Source organism: Oculina patagonica, chromosome 3 (assembly GCF_052425735.1).
Source record: "Oculina patagonica isolate OP01 chromosome 3, crgOcupat, whole genome shotgun sequence".
Lineage (NCBI taxonomy): Eukaryota > Metazoa > Cnidaria > Anthozoa > Scleractinia > Oculinidae > Oculina > Oculina patagonica.
In genome coordinates this window covers 10125006-10140921 of record NC_135760.1, presented here as the reverse complement: position 1 = coordinate 10140921, position 15916 = coordinate 10125006, and the positions used below count along the sequence as shown (strand labels likewise).

Here is a 15916-nt window from a genome sequence, read left to right as displayed (position 1 = left end):
CTTGTTTTTTTGCCATACCATCTAAACATGCAAATAAAAAACGGCTAAAATTCTGACCGATTACACTGGCAAATCACCATATTTTGCGGCCGGTTAACAAGGAGATGTCGATAATTTAAAGTTGAAAGCTTTGAACTGAATAGATGTATCTTAAATTGAGGCAACAAGTTCATCAGAATTTTTTCTATTACGTGCTACCCTCTCTAAATAAAGTTATTATCTTAACTTATCTTATAGATAGAGCGATTTTCGATGGAGTGCCGTATAACCAAAACCAAAGTAATCACTCTGGCCAATCACAAAGGACCCAGGCAATCCAGTGAGCCAATTAAAACTAAAAGCAAATCCATGTAGCCTGCATGAAACGCGGAAAAACGTGTGTGAGCGAGTCAAAATTGGTTTTGGTAATACTTCTCATTGGTGGAGAAAGTGGCGAGTTTTTTTTTTAAACCAATCACAAAGCGATTTAATGCAAAACCAAAGTAAATACGAATAACTTTCGACACTCAAGTGAAAATTGCTCTATTAAATGTAATGACTGAGTCATTAGCATCCTGTCCCGGCTTCCTAATCATCTCACAAGTCTCGATGACGAACGCTGTTTCGGGCTTGTATCTCGATGGCGCCTGTTGTAGTGCCCTCCCCTTCCAGATCTGAGTTCCCCGTCGTGGTGACGCCTATGCGATTCCAGCTGAACACTTGCAGCAAGGTGACTCTGAACTTTGAGTTGAGCAGTACGTAGAGGATCGGGTTGTAAATCACAGATGCTTTAGCCAACATCTCCGAAACCAGGGCCGAGGATGGGGAGACACTTTCGTGACCGACAATTGTGCCCGCGAGGCTCACAGCGGCATACGGCGACCAGCTAATGAAGAATGCCAGGGTCATGCACACCACGATGCGGATCGTTCTCTGTCGGGAGCGCACCTGACGTCCCAGAGCAATGTCGTTTGCGCCTGGCTGTAATGAAGTATTTTGAATATACCTGAACAAAATAAAACAGGAGCTTATCACTCAGATCGTCCATCTTCTACACCAAGCTTTGAAGTAAATCTTTTCCCGTATATTCTAATTTGTAGAAACTAATCTCTAGCTGTCTCCAGACATTTTTCGCCCCCCTCCTCCAACTTCGAACGCCCAATCAAAATATGTACAGTTAGAACAATGCAGTGTTATTACTTACGGACCAAGTAAAACGTTCAAGAAAAAAAAAATAGCGGAAAGTGTTTTTTGTAGCCTGCGAACAGGCTTTCTTTCGTGGAAAACACTATTCTTAAATTAAAAAAAATATACGGGAGAAGGAACGCTCACGAAAGTAACATGAATTGTGATGGGCTCTTGCAATTAGGGCTTTCCACAAGTTGCTCGAGATTTCCCAAAAAGTTGCTCAAAAGTTGCTCCAAAAATCCAAAAAAGTTGCTTCTGATAATAAAAGTTGCTCGAAAGTTGCTCCTAAAAATCCAAAACGCTGCTTTTAATTAAGAGAATTTCTCTAAATATATGCTAAGTTCCCTTTGAGGGTAAGATTTCTAAGCAGGGTTATGCATTTTTACAGCAAAAAAAGTATCTAAATAACATATTCAGGGGAAAATTTGTTAAATAACAAGGATTTCTTTAACTGAGAAAAATCGTGAAGATATCAATGACGTCATGTTTGCTGAATGAAAATGAGCCGATAGTTGAAACGTCTTCAGATGTTCCTCAAAAATCTTCGGCACACTTCGTAAATCTTCGGAAACGTTCGTATTGCCTTTGAACAACACTCGGTTGATCTTCGTTGATCTTCGGTCTGAAAATTGCTCAAAATCCAACAAGTTGCTCGTGAGGAAAAAAGTTGCTCGAAGGGGAAAAAGTTGCTCGAAATATGAAAAGTTGCCAAAAAGTTGCCGAGCAACTTGTGGAAAGCCTTACTTGCAATAAATTGTATGATCAAATAAAAGGGACACTGTCACGTGGATTTTTCTGCTTTTCCTTAAAAAGTGCTTAAATTGGCAAAGTTCTCTTGCTCGTACACAAAATGCATCTAGAATATCAAGTTGAAGATATAAAGGGAATTGTGTTTAAGGAAAATGGGAGCCGTTGTAAGTTTTTTAAGCTGTTTTCCAGACCACAAGGGATGAACTTAAAAAAAAAATCAGCGTGGATTGACTTTTTCAGGTTGAGATCAAAAGTTCCTGATGTCATCACATAAATATCACTTGTTTATAGCTTCAGTAAACTGGCATAGTAACCTTGATCAAAACTGGACCACTATTCGTAGATTTCTATACGTCTTTAGGCTCTTAAGTGAAGCTCATGACGGTGCCCCTCTAACCGTACCATTCCGTTCAGTAAAAAAAAACAAACATACAAGTGCATAGTGGTTAAGTAGAAACGTTACTAAGTGTACCTGTATATTCCGGAGTAGCTGAGAATAATAAGCAGCAAAGGGATGAAGAAGCCAAATGCGATTAGGTATATGATGTAAGACATACTCGAAATGTCCTGGGAATACCAGTCCGGGTGGCAGCTGATTCTCGACGGAATGGGGATAAATCTGTTCCACCCCATGGCTGGAGGAAGTGTCAGTGCAAGCGCATACAGCCAGATTCCTAAAAACAACGGAAACGTCAATGGCGTCTTTAAAAATGAATGAATGAAAATGAGCATACGCTTTTTTCATTTTTTTTAATTTTATTTACCTTATTCTTACTTATTTTCGCGGTAACTTAATTTCGCGAAAATGGAACGAGCATATTTCGCGGGACTAAATTTTCGCGATTTGACCAAAGATACGGTAATTAGCATTAAAAAATACAATAGAAAACGTTTAAAATAAATTTTCGCGGGTCTTAAATTTCATGATTTTTTAAAAATCGAGAAAATCGCGAAAATTTAGTCCCGCGAAAATAAGTAACAATAAGGCATTTATTCCATTTCACAGTTTAGAATGATTAAGCACAATGCAAAACAAATAAAAAAAGAGAAATGGAAAAGGGCAAAATATAGAAAGCTAATCTGATGCCCTTGATTTAATAACAATAAAAGTTTAGGATAAAAAAAGTAAACTTGACATAGGAGAGGAAGAGGTATGGTTGCAGCTTACCTTAATGCTGTAAAATAACGGCTTTTCAGTTCATCAGATTTCTTCATTTTAGCTATATTTTAAGGGGCTATGCCACGCAATTTTAGGCAATTTCGGCACTGACCAACTGGTCAAAGAATTAACTGAAATATCACAATAAGGCTTAAAAGTGTAGAATAACTCAAAAGAAACACAGAAAGGCCAAAAAGGGGCAACTATAGGCAAAATACGAGAAGATTTAAAAACGGATTGCGTTCGGGTAAACTCGAAAGTGTCATTTACAATGCTTAAAAATCATTCTTTTTGTTATGTGGCCGTGATGTTGCCAATAAAAGACTTTTGCTCTGCCAATTTAAAATTTAGAGCTCCTAATAAACGATAGAATTACCTAAAATACCGTGACCTAGCCCCTTTAATAAGATAACTTGATATGCAAACAGAGTTTCCATACCCGAAAGAAGCAAAACCTCTGTTTTACCAGTCATCCTGCTCTGCTGCGCAATCTCATTTCTCGAGATACCAATGTACGTAACGATTGCCATGGCAGTCAAGGTTCCAATGGAGGCCAGCCCCGTCACTGTGTTAATAAAAGCGAGCCAACTGCAAAGAGTGGGAGCTTCACCAGTGTTGGCAAAGTCTGCGGTGTTGTAGTTCACCGCCACGGTGTAGCCAAAGAGACATACCAATAGGTCCGCCACGCAGAGGTTTATCATCAATGGTGTCATGCTCTTTCCGCGGTGTTGAGGATGAAGAAGAACGATGACAGTCAGAAAGTTGCCGATGAGACCAAGGGTGAGAATGATAAACATGGAGGCACCGTAATAGGAGTAAGATCTGTCTCCAAGGTGATCTCCGACTGCCATGACTTCTTGTCTTTGTTTGAAGTTTTCAGAGGCTTAGATCCAACCAAAGTTCTGCTTGGAAAAAAGCAATCTGGAATTATTTATATCGTATTTTAAACGAGCTACGTCACGGGAGAGAAATTAAACCACGGCCATAAATATAAATATCGATTTTTTGAAGACGCGCGGAAACAACTTGAAAAGTTTAGCCTCAATTTTTCAAGTTGTAATCCATTTCCATTTCAGCCATCCACAGCCAAAGACGCTTGTTAACAAGTTGAGTGCTCTAACATAGCAATTGTTAATTATAATGGACCATTATTTTTAGCGTAATAATTATTAATATACAATCTTCGTTCACTGTCCAAAATCCACGCGCGCAATTGGTTAAAATAGATCACGTGATTTTGCTTTACCTGTCGTCAGCAAACTCCGACAGTGCAGTATTGACAATAATGCACAAAAATCGTGCATTATTGAAAATGTCTTCAGCTTCAAGGCTTGTAGAAGTGGAAGAAAAATATATTCTTCAAATTATCAACGATCCAATACCAAACAAAATCGAAGAGGATAACAACTTGAAGCTCTTTTATGTTCAAAGGTAAACTGCAGCTCAATAAATAGATTTTTGCGTGCGATTGAATTGCTTGTAGTTGCTTGATTGTGAAAGCCATCGACTCGCTTTGAACAAGCTTCTCGCTGACTGTTTCACTGCTGTTTTTATGAACGACCACAGCTGATGAACAACTTTACGAACCATTCTAAGCTTTATTTCTGTACGGGTTATTTGTGAATTTCATATTATTGATGTTATCCCGTGTAATTATGTACTACTTGACTTCTTTAAACATAAAGCTTATTGTTTGAAGTTCGTTAAGTCGATGATTGCTTGCAGTGTACTCAGATTGTAATCAGATACTCAGTACTCAGATTGTATATCCGTTCGTGTTTTGTTGACAAATACACGCACTTGCTGGCCTCACAATGGACTCGAAATTTTCAATACTGCACTCGGCTACGCCTCGTGCAGTATTGAACATTTCTCGTTCATTGTGCGGCCAGCGCGTGCGTGTATTTGTCAACAAAACACTCACAACAGTCTCTAACCCTTAAATAGTCGTGCTACAAGATTGAGCAAAATAACGCGAATAGGCAGTGGCGCGTGAATCAATTATTTGCAAAAGAACAAATCAGATGATGTTTTTCGATAGCATTTAGTGAAAATTTCGTTTCTTTTTTTTTGCATTCTCCTGGCTTTTCATGCAAAAGACATGTCAAATCGCTCTCCGACAACTCTGGGAAACGAGCTACCATTTTTTCACAGAAGTGGTCTCAACTACGCATGAGCAGAATGTCATTTGCAGCAAAATCCTTGTGCACGAGAATAGCATTATATCTGCGGATCACGCGGTAGGCTCTCGACCAATGAAAAAGAAGGAAAAATTGATCAAGCAAAAATGAATGTTGAACACTGATCATCATCATCATCATCATCATCATCATCATCATCATCATCATCATCATCATCGTCATCATCATCAAACCTGGTTACCGTATTTTTCCATTGGCGCTTTCAAACGCAATTCAATCAATTCAGTCAATTCAACTAAGAAATAACGAGAATAACTGATGGCAAAAATTGTTTTGTGGAATGATGGATACGTGAATTGGACAGTAAAAAATAAATTGGTTTAATAAGGTACTCATTGTATGGCGTAAAGAACACTGTTTTTCTGTCGGGATACAACGGGCAATCCCGAGTGAGCAATACAGTCCCGTCTTGCCCTCTCGGGCAGCAAATCTCAGACATCTCAGAGCATGATTTTGTTCATCCAGCCCACTCACGGAGTATCAGAATTCAATCTTTTAAGTTTTCTTGGATTTCAACTACGTCATTAAATGACTGAAAAATGTCGGCTGTATTGCCTGTTATGACTGTGCACTGCGGAAAGGACAATTTCAGGTGGCCCTGAGTTTGCCCCAATTATATCATGCGAAAGCGAACGTTTAAAACCATGACAACAACATCAACCAAACCAATAAAATCTTACATTCCCCCCTTGGGGGTGGAGGTTGGGGGAGCTTAATAGAGATGGGATGTCAGTTTCAAATCATATATCAGTTAGGGGTACATACAAAAAAAAAAAAAAAAAAAATAAAGAGGATTTTTTTTATATATTTTAGTGCTCTCTGAAAACACAGTTTTACGAAATGGCAATTAAATAAGGTAATGCAGTAAACGTGTTCGAAATAAAGGCACATGAGCGAGTCCATTTAGTTGGATTTAAAACAATTATGCAAAGACAAAAACACCATTTTCGCAACATTCGAGGTCTTACACAAATTTTCGCCCTCGGCTTATTTAAGCCGTTCTCAACATGTTCTTATTTTTTCCACCTTTCTCTTGCTCAATCTAACTTGAAAAGGGTGCTTATAAAGCCGGAATAAATGTGTTAAATTGTGGTACACAACTTGGGTTTCATACAAGATGGCATTACTTCGAAGATAACGCACGGCTTTTCGTTTTCATAGGAATAATGCGATAACACTTCTGGAGGCGAATTTATTAATTTTTGTCGCACACGGACGGAAAAGCGTACAGGAAAACGTAAACTCCTGCTGTGAACCAAAGTGGCTAAGATTATTAATGCCCTACGGTTAGAAATAAATAGAACATTTTACACCTACACGCAAAGAATTGGTCGATACTAGATGATGGCCCATTGCGCTAATAAATTGGCTTTCATTTTAGAGTTATGGCAGGATATGGTTTGATTTCAGGTGATAAAATGGCAATAAAAAATTCCCACGTTTGTACACTCACGAACTCATATAGCTCACTTCCAAGGCAGGCGATCGCATCAATTAAGGACCTCTATGTTCACGGCAGTTTAGTTGGGGCGTTTTAAAAGTCTTTACTCAGAATCAGTACTGCTTTATATCCATTTGGAGCGGATAAGCCCGTAAAATACATTTTCAATACAATATCTCTACACCCGGTTTGCATTAACCTTATGGATCGGAACAGAGGAGTTCCATGCTGCAGTTTGCATTGCGAATTTTTTTTTTTGACGTGAAAATAAACGCATTTGTGTTGATTTTGAAAGCTTTATAATTTAATGACCAATGACCAAACACGCAAATATCTGCAACAAAGCGGGGTGATAACTGTAACAAAAATCCAGGAGCCTTGGAGATAGAGAGCCATTGATTGACTTAAATTGAACAAAAATGCTGTTCGCAAACTGCCTGTATATATACACACATACCTTGTAAAATCGGATGAGCCCAAAGTTCAAAGTTAATGTTCGCACCAAAGCAGTCAGGCTTTATAATCTAACGTTACTATTTAGCTAGTTGTTTAAATACTGTTGTCTTAATGTTTTGGATGTTGAACTCCCGTATTATGTCTTCATTTTTGCTTGGAATGGAGCTACAGGCTATTTTTCTCTAACCGTTCTTTCTGAACAAAACTCCTTAAGCGCATTCACAACCTGAATATACGTAAGCCTTTCCTTTTTTGTAACTTTCACATTTTCTAGTATTGTTAAAATTGTACGTCAACTAAGTCTCTGTGCTTAGGAACACACACTGAAAGGACCAAATAGATCTTCCTTGTTGTTTTTTTTTGTTTACTGCTTGTGGTTAATTTATGTTCGCAGGTGCACTTCTCTCATCAAATAGCAGTGTTATTTTTATAAAGTTGAAACAGTAGAGTTCAAAATTCGCTTTTATCTCATAATGTACCATCCCAGTAAATATATGAAGTATTTTCTTGTTTTGATTCGGTTTCATTTCGAACTAAAAAAGCCGCGACGAGACGTAGCGAGGAGTTTATCAGAAATCTTATCCGGCAAGCTGTTGTTGGCCGGCCTACGTGTTTCGTATCACGGTGGATGTTTTGTGCCCGTGGCACTTCTGTCGTAACCAGCAAAAGGTATTCTGGTCGCTCAGTAACAGACGGATTTATGTCTTTTTTTAAGACGGCACAGGCTTCCATTCCTGCGAACGCGTCTGAGGATAAAGTACTTTGCCGATATTAAGATCTTTCTAATCATTTAAGGTGGTCTGCGCGCGAAACTATTTATTAATACACGTTGGTTACATTTTTGAGCAGCGCTTTTTGGCGCGGAAATTCATCGATTTCTTTGACTTTTGGCATCCTACATTGAGAGTTTAGAAATTTGTAAACAGTTTTTTTTTCAATCAGAGTAAAAATATTTGCTTAGTTTAACAACGGTATGATTTTAAACGGATGAATGGATTTTTGCGAACAAATTCAGCACTGATTTCTTTGACTTTTGGCATCCTACATTGACAATTTTGGAATTTGTAAAAAGTTTTTTTTTCAATCGGAGTAAAAACCTTTGCTTGGTTTAACAATGGTATGATTTTTAACCGATGAATGGAAATTTTTCGGTTAAGGGAACCCTAATTATATTCATGTAGCTTTGAAGATCCAAATAATATTTAACTTACCATTAAAGTACATAGGCGCGCGTTATTTTATGGTGGCTTCTCTCTGGTCAATTCCGAGTTATTGCTTTTACGTACAGTTATTACGAACTACACGCTCTGAGGGATTTGAAACACTAAAAAAAGGGAAGATAGCAAGCGTTATGTATCAAGCGTCCACAGACAACAAATTATCTGTTCATATGCGTTGTAGTCTGAGATATGATTTGCTAGTTTCTAAACTCTGAAATGATTTAAAGACCGGATGAAACTGGTGGGAGGAATCTGTTTATTCGTTTGATACTACGTCAGGAATGGCAGTTAAAACTGCACAAAAATCATTCGAAAAGACATTTACAGCATCGTAAAACTCTTCCGATGTTTCTCACGTCTCTATGACAACGACAGATAAAAAAGTCTACAGATGGAGTTTTTGCGGGCGAAAACAAAACGTAAAACGGTTTCTATTTGCTTTTGTTGATACCGTATCTAGGATGAAAAAAAGACCTGAATTGTTTAAACTCCGGAAAATGACAAACTTTGGCAAAACAATTCGCATAACACGACTGTCGTTTGAAGAATAATTGCGGAAACATCAATGTTGATGTACGTATTTTTGTAACATCAGGCGGGTGTTAATTTCCACGTGCCGTCTGAAGGCGGTGCCCACGCGTGCATTCCTTTCACGTGTGGCAAAGTGAAAGAAAACGTTTCAAAGATAGCAGGCCGGCCTCAGATAGCCAGAAAACGACCTTTCCGTTTGCCTTTGTACAAGTTGAACACATGTTACATAATATAAAATTATATGAGATAGACTAGTTTAAAAGCTGACGAAACGCAGAATAAAAAAAACAGTGCTTTTCGTCCGTGATTCAGTACGTGTATTTTCTTTGTAAGTTCAAGGGCAAGTTGAATATTTGTTATATAATATACTGAGTTATATAAGAGGAAAGAAAGAAAGACTTACAGCGAAAATGTTTCATAAGGCAACATGAAACTTTTCATGTTGGAAGCCGAAGCTAATAGATTGTGAGGGGGATATTGAAAAAATAAAACGTTCCTTCTGCTCGCGGTCCAGGGATCTAATTTTCTTATCTGGCACTGAGATCAAGATTTATTTTAGTTTTACCCGCTTATTTATTTGTATTTATTTTAGTTTAAGCAGGTTTGGACTTTTCTTCTCTTATATAAATCAGAGCATTGTTGGTCGCTAAACTGCTTACAATAGTTTATACAAATGCGCGCCAAATAAAGAGGCAATAAAATGGACAGAGAATCGTGCATTGAATTAGTTGTGTACAAACCTTAACTTGCTTGAAGGAAATGATAGTTCTTTAATTAATTTCGTGGCGTTGCCTGAAGATGTCAATCCAGCGTAGTTCAGCATCGTTTTTCCCTCACTTGAAAGTGTGAAACATTCAAGGGTAAATGGGTTAAAACATTTCGTTGGAAGTTTTGAGCTAGCCCTTAGATCTTAACATTTGAGTCAAAAGCATTAGCTTCATCGCATATGTAACAACTTTGGGATCAATTTAGGTTTCTGGGAAACTGCTCACCTACCCCTCCCCAAACCTAACATTAACCCTTACTTATCGCTTTGGGCAAAATGTTAGGTTTAGGGAGGGGTAGGTGAGCAGTTTCCCAGAAACCTAAATTGATCCCAACTTTGTTTTTAAGGTCTTACACTGGATCCACCGCGCGCAAACGCTCAAGCTATGGAAAATCTTAACTTCTGGTCACCCTCGCCAATTTCCTTCATTTCAAAATGATTGCAACTGAATCAAACTCTGGGGTCACGCAGAATTTTCGAGAAAAATCGAACATGATTATAGCAATTTGCGGTAGGAAACGAAAGCGAATGAATGAGAAATCAGTTAGACTTTTGAACCACAAAGTTTGTTATATTTCCAACACTATTTCTGTTAGTAATATGTATATATGTATGTCATTTTCCCAATAAATTTATTTAAAATTCGTTTTCAGCGTGATGTTGAGATTTATCGTCTGATTTTATTTTTTCTCTTGGCTAGTTGCCCGAATTCTAAGCAATTTGGCCGAATCTCCTCCCCCGCCTCGTACGCCTATGTACAAATGAAGGAAGGTTAGTGGAAATAATGACATTTGATCAGGATTTTCCTAATTCCTGGCTTCAATTTCGATTCATCAGTTGTCTCGAACTCTGAGCGTGATCCAGCTGCAGCGATTCAAATCACTTTGTTTTAATTTCTATGGAAAATGAGATTCTTTACTGGCACTCCGAGACCTAGAAATGATCTTCATCAGCGCGTCCAAAATGCTTTAGACTTTTGAATCAGAGCCTTGTATTTCTTTAAAATGGCCAAATAACCGGTGTTCAACAGCTCACAACGTATCGAAGCACTGGAGATAACGAAATTTGATCAAGATTTTCCTACATAACGTGGTTTAGAAGGCTTCCTGCTAAATGCGCCGAGATAAATATTCTGTGTAACGTTCTACATAACAACGCCAATACTGAGGTTTGTGTAGATTATACCAGCATTTTTTTTTCAGGTATAGGTTTAGACTAGTTTAAGTGTGAAGTCATGTTTACCATATCTGACAAGTGTAAAAAAAGCATCCTCAGGGAGCCAGAAAATTTAGAAAGCGCGAATACGATTTCATTCCCCCTGGAGTTTTGACAGACCGTTTAACCCTATTCAGACCGGGCTTTATTTGGTCTTTTCAGACCGGGGGGGGGGGAGCGGATTCCGCCCCCCCCCCTCCGTAACTTCCAGAATATTTAAGCAATCACAATGAAACTTGCAGGATATATAGTATGTCCCAAAATCTATCTTTTGGTATATATCACGTGGGATGATGACGTCACATCACGTGACAATTACATCATAATGTCAAAACAGCCGCCATCTTGGATCCGCCATCTTGGATTTCGAAATTACAGTCGAAGCTCTCGTAAGCGGACACCCTCGGGACGCGAAAAAGTGTCCGTAACTGGAGCTGGCCGCTTACAAGAATGGTTCTCGTAAGCGGCCACTAGAGGTGTAATGGATAAATGGCCGCTTACAGGAGCTTGCCGTAAGTGGAAGTGGTGTTTCGAAATGTAACCGGACGTGGATGACGGCAAAACAAACACTGAAATATGTTACTGTAATTACTGTAAAATCATTGTGACGAACGGCGATGTAAAGTTGATTGGTAAGAACAAGATACAGAGGTTGTTTATAGGATCTTCTTTGGGGTGTCCGCTTACGGGAGCTCAAAAACAAAGAAAAAGTCAACTCGTTATCTCTGAAAGTGTCCGCGGCCGCTTACGGGAATGTCCGCTTACGAGAATGTAAAAATACAGAGTTTGTATGGGAGTTAAAAACGGTGTTTCAAACCAGGCGGCCGTAAGTAGAGCTGTCCGCTTACGAGAGTGTCCGTTAAGAGAGCTTCGACTGTATTTACAAAACGTCAGAAAACCGCCCAAAATTACTGGAAAATACTCAAAACCAATAAAAATGTGCTTAAAACCCGTAAACAGGTGAAAATAATTGCTTTAAAGTTATTTTTCATTAATAGAAACACGAAAATTACAAATTTGGGAGAACATGCCTGTCAAAATGCCGTTGCCATGGTGACGTCAAGTTCCTGACACAACAACCTACCCTACCAAATTATTCCCAGATAAATTTTAGATAAAGTCGCAAAGTTTGGCAGCGTTTGGTTGAATATTAAAAAAGTTATAAGCGTTCAAAGTCGGCGCGGGCACTTTCCGCCCCCCCCCCCCCGGTCTGGATAGGGTTAAAACGACTTTTCAATTTTATTTGGTAATTTTAGAGTAGTAACTAAGCATTGTAGTATAAAATTTTAACTTTTAAACTGTTTTTCTTTTTACCTTGTTAGTTTTTGTGAAACGCCTACGTTTTTCTGGGTTGCTGTTTGAATAAGGACTATAATTATTTAACCGTTTTTATAAGGATATGAAGGGTTGCTGTTTGAATAAGGACTATAATTATTTAACCGTTTTTATAAGGATATGAATATTGAAACATAAAACAATTTTTCTCTAGAAAAATTGAATCTCACCATTCAAACGCTTGTAAGCTTCTTTTTAAGCTCGGTCTGGTTAACTAAGTGTACTCAAGAACCTACAAAAGACTAAAGAGAGACCAGGTCTTGCTCCCTATAAGGTATATACGAAATGTTGAAATTGTGCTTCCAAAACATTTTAGGCATCTTTTTTTAGTAGAACCAACGTTTTATTGAAGAAATTGCAGAATTAGGTAAAAGCACTTAAGTGAGGGAAATTAACGCATTATCTTAAAAAGCCTTAAAATTTAAAGTGCAATTAGGTACGAAGTTTAATGTGTCTATTTTAGTAGAGCTTATTTCCCACTGATGTCTCGACAATTTGAAGATATAAGTGCGGCATGTGTTTTTCAGTTACACGTGTTTTTCGCATATGCACGTGTTCGACCATTGCTCTGAGTGCAAAAGTCCTTCGTCCGGGCCGGGGGCTGTGTAAATCTTTCACTTGGGCTGCAAAAATCGTTATCACTCACGCTACGGAACAGGTCACTTGGGCTGTGAAATGTTCTGTTTCGGGTGGGTATTTTTCGACGCTTCTTTATAATGTAGTCAGCACGATTTGTTAATTTCTATCATACGTTGAAGGGTGGGGCCATTATTAGATCGTTATATTTTCATTCTCTTCGGGCTCTTCAAAATACGAGGAAATAATTAAGCTGTTAAGATTTTTAAACTTTGCTGCTCGCGTGACTATTCGAAGAAAACAACTGCCCGACTAGTCTTTCAACAACAAGTTTGAAGTCAATAACGACAAAATTCGAGTGTAATGCCGAAATTTCACGATGGACTTGCTTAGAACATGAAGCCTTGTTCATTCAAAGGGTCTGCTTTAGTGTCAGAGAGATGAACAAAACCTCATACTGTATGTTATTATTAATTTCAGCAGATACACCTTTCTAGACTAAAGTAACTAATCAAATGATAAGAATAAATTAGAAAAGGAGAGGATGATTTGCATGCTAAGTATGTGATAAATCCATGCTAAATTAGAACTAAAGGTTAAAATTTGGCTTTGAACGAGCCACGCCTAAATGCAGCTTTGTGGTGGCTGTTTTTCTTAAATGTTTAAGGCATTTCCATACGTCTGCAGCTGCAAAATTTAGAGTAGTCCGATGACCCTATCTTCTAATGAATATTATGCTTAGATCTAGTATAATTATAATTATGAAAACTGCTGTTGAAACGAACAGTGAAACGAGTGCATAAAAAGATCATTTTTTTTAACCAGACTTGTATTAAGTAAGAATAGCGCAACTCTGAGCCCTTCGCCGTTGATGATAAATCAAAGAGGTCTATGACCTACTCGTGAATGAGTTAGATATATTTGAATCGTTTCTTTGAACAGTATACTATCGATGGAAAATATTCATTATAGCGGGGATTATTAATAATAATTAACTTTATTAAAAGAGGGTGAACACATGACAGGTCGCTTAGGTATAACAATTACTTTTTTCATAACTTTAATTGCTTAGTAAACCGATGGCTCAGTGGTTCAGTTCTGCGTCCTAGAGCGTGTTACCCGGGATCAACTCTCATACCCTGGAGTTAAAAATTCTTTTTTTCTTCTTATTTTTTTCCCACGGATATTATATACATATCTGTCTTGTATAGAGTTTCGTTACTCTTTTACTGATTATCCTTTAATAAATTGTGTCGTGCTCTAACCTTCCCAGTCTTTTAATAATCGTTTCCGAATGTTCGCGATTATTAAAGAAAAGGCAATATTTCATCGTTTGGGAAACGATTGTTTCTCATTTACAGGGGTGAAGTATTTTCTACACTTATTTCTTTGAACAGATACCTTTGTAAAGCTGTATTTTTATTCACAGCCGAGGGAAAAGAAATTAAGAAAGCGCCCGTGAGCATACCTACTTTGCATAATGTTTACAACACATGGATGAAAAAAGGAAGGATGGAAGGATGGACGGATGGCTCAACCTCCCCACTATACTCGTTCATTATGCATTCACGAGTAAAAAGGCTTCCCATGGAGCGTCGCAAATGTGTCGCTTACAGAAGCGTGCGGGGAAAGATCTTAAATAAGTCGCGAAGCCTTATTATGTAGAACTTGTAGCTCGGCCGCAAGTTGTCACGCGGCTTGAATTGAACCGGCGGTCGCGTATCACTAAGTTAGCAAAGAAGAGCTGTTAGTTTTATAATCTGATCATGTACAGCGATACTTTCGGATGTGTCAGTCTGTTACGCGAAAAGCACAGGACAAGATGAAATTCTCTTGATGAAACATAACGTTAGGTAACATTAGGTATAAGATTATTCTTCAATTTACCGCCAGCCACGCTATAGTGTTATCACTTGAAGAGCCTTTTAATAGTTTTTAAGGCGTTCCCTTCGCAAAAGAAAAACATCGCTCTTTTGAATTTGAATAGGATATCTTTCATGTATTTTCCGTGCCATCTGCCCAGCTTCAGCAATAACTGTGCAATTCTCCGAGTTAATAACAAAAGAAACAAAACTTACTTCAAACCTCTTGTCTTGCTTTTCAGGAAGGGATTTCAGCCTGAAAATAATTTTCCCGCGCGATGTGAAATTCCTCCTGCTCGAGATTGTAGATAAATTTTATTTTTTAAACTGAAGTATGTAATTTGTGATGTTTTTGAGTTGTTTATCGCGTAAACACTGATTCTGTTATTTGCAATAACAAGTAAGAAATTAAATGCTGACTGAGTGCTTACGGGTACTGGCGATGTCGTAAACAAACTTATAAAACCTTCTTAGCAAATATAGAATTTTTTTCGGTGTTAAATTACTGAAACATCTTTTAACTTTTTGCAGATTTAACGAAAAACTGAATAAAACCTACAATTTTTTTGTGTTTCGCTTTATTCAAAACAAATCAAAGCTAGAACGTTTACGTTGTTTCACTTGTAAACACAGATACTTCTGACGTCGATTCATAACAACAATTTCCAAATAGCCTCCAGATATAGGGGCATAATGCCGACTTATTAAAACTCCCTGCTTAGAAATGTTTTCGCCGCTGCCAGAGTCACTAATAACAGTAAAAGTTGATAGTCTCTTCTTAAACTTTCAGGAGCGAGGACACTTTATTTGGTACTATATATATATATGTGGTTCGTTGCGTTCTTGTAATGTTTAATTTTGAAAAATGAGGAATTAGTCATTTAACGATCAGATCATAAATATAGATACTACAAACACTTATTGATTTCAGCTTAATCGCAGTTATTCGGTCCCTTACTGAGAATTGAAGATATGAATTCGCTTTTTAATCGATAACTTCAATCTTATCCATCATTTTGACACCTTTCCTGCACTTTTCTAGCATTTGCTTTTGTGTGTGTGTGTGTGTGTGTTTCTTTTCCGTTTTAAATTGTTATTTAAAGATTTTATTAGATTTTGCGCCAGTTTGGAAACAACATATTTTTTAAAAAAATTGCTCTAGCCTAATATACACACTGCTTTTTTGCAACAATACAAACACACTGAAATCTTAACTGATTAGATTTTGCGCCAGTTT

General features: G+C 37.8%; 1 protein-coding gene across 5 annotated transcripts in view; it reads right to left on the bottom strand.

Annotated features, from left to right (window-relative positions):
* Positions 1 to 15916, bottom strand: part of LOC144646446 (melanopsin-like) — a 38380-nt gene that overhangs the window by 21736 nt on the left and 728 nt on the right. Inside the window, exons 1-4 of one of the 5 annotated variants that reach the window (XM_078506042.1) lie at positions 9666 to 9846; positions 3516 to 3978; positions 2390 to 2591; positions 577 to 985 (exon numbers count right to left, since the gene is read on the bottom strand). In XM_078506042.1, coding sequence (XP_078362168.1) covers positions 577 to 985; positions 2390 to 2591; positions 3516 to 3927 — 1023 coding nt within the window. In that variant the 5' untranslated portion in view covers positions 3928 to 3978; positions 9666 to 9846. Of the gene's footprint in view, positions 1 to 576; positions 986 to 2389; positions 2592 to 3515; positions 3982 to 8385; positions 8535 to 9665; positions 9847 to 15916 lie in introns of those variants that run through there. The other 4 variants (XM_078506040.1, XM_078506038.1, XM_078506041.1 and 1 more) reach the window with 4 other exon arrangements.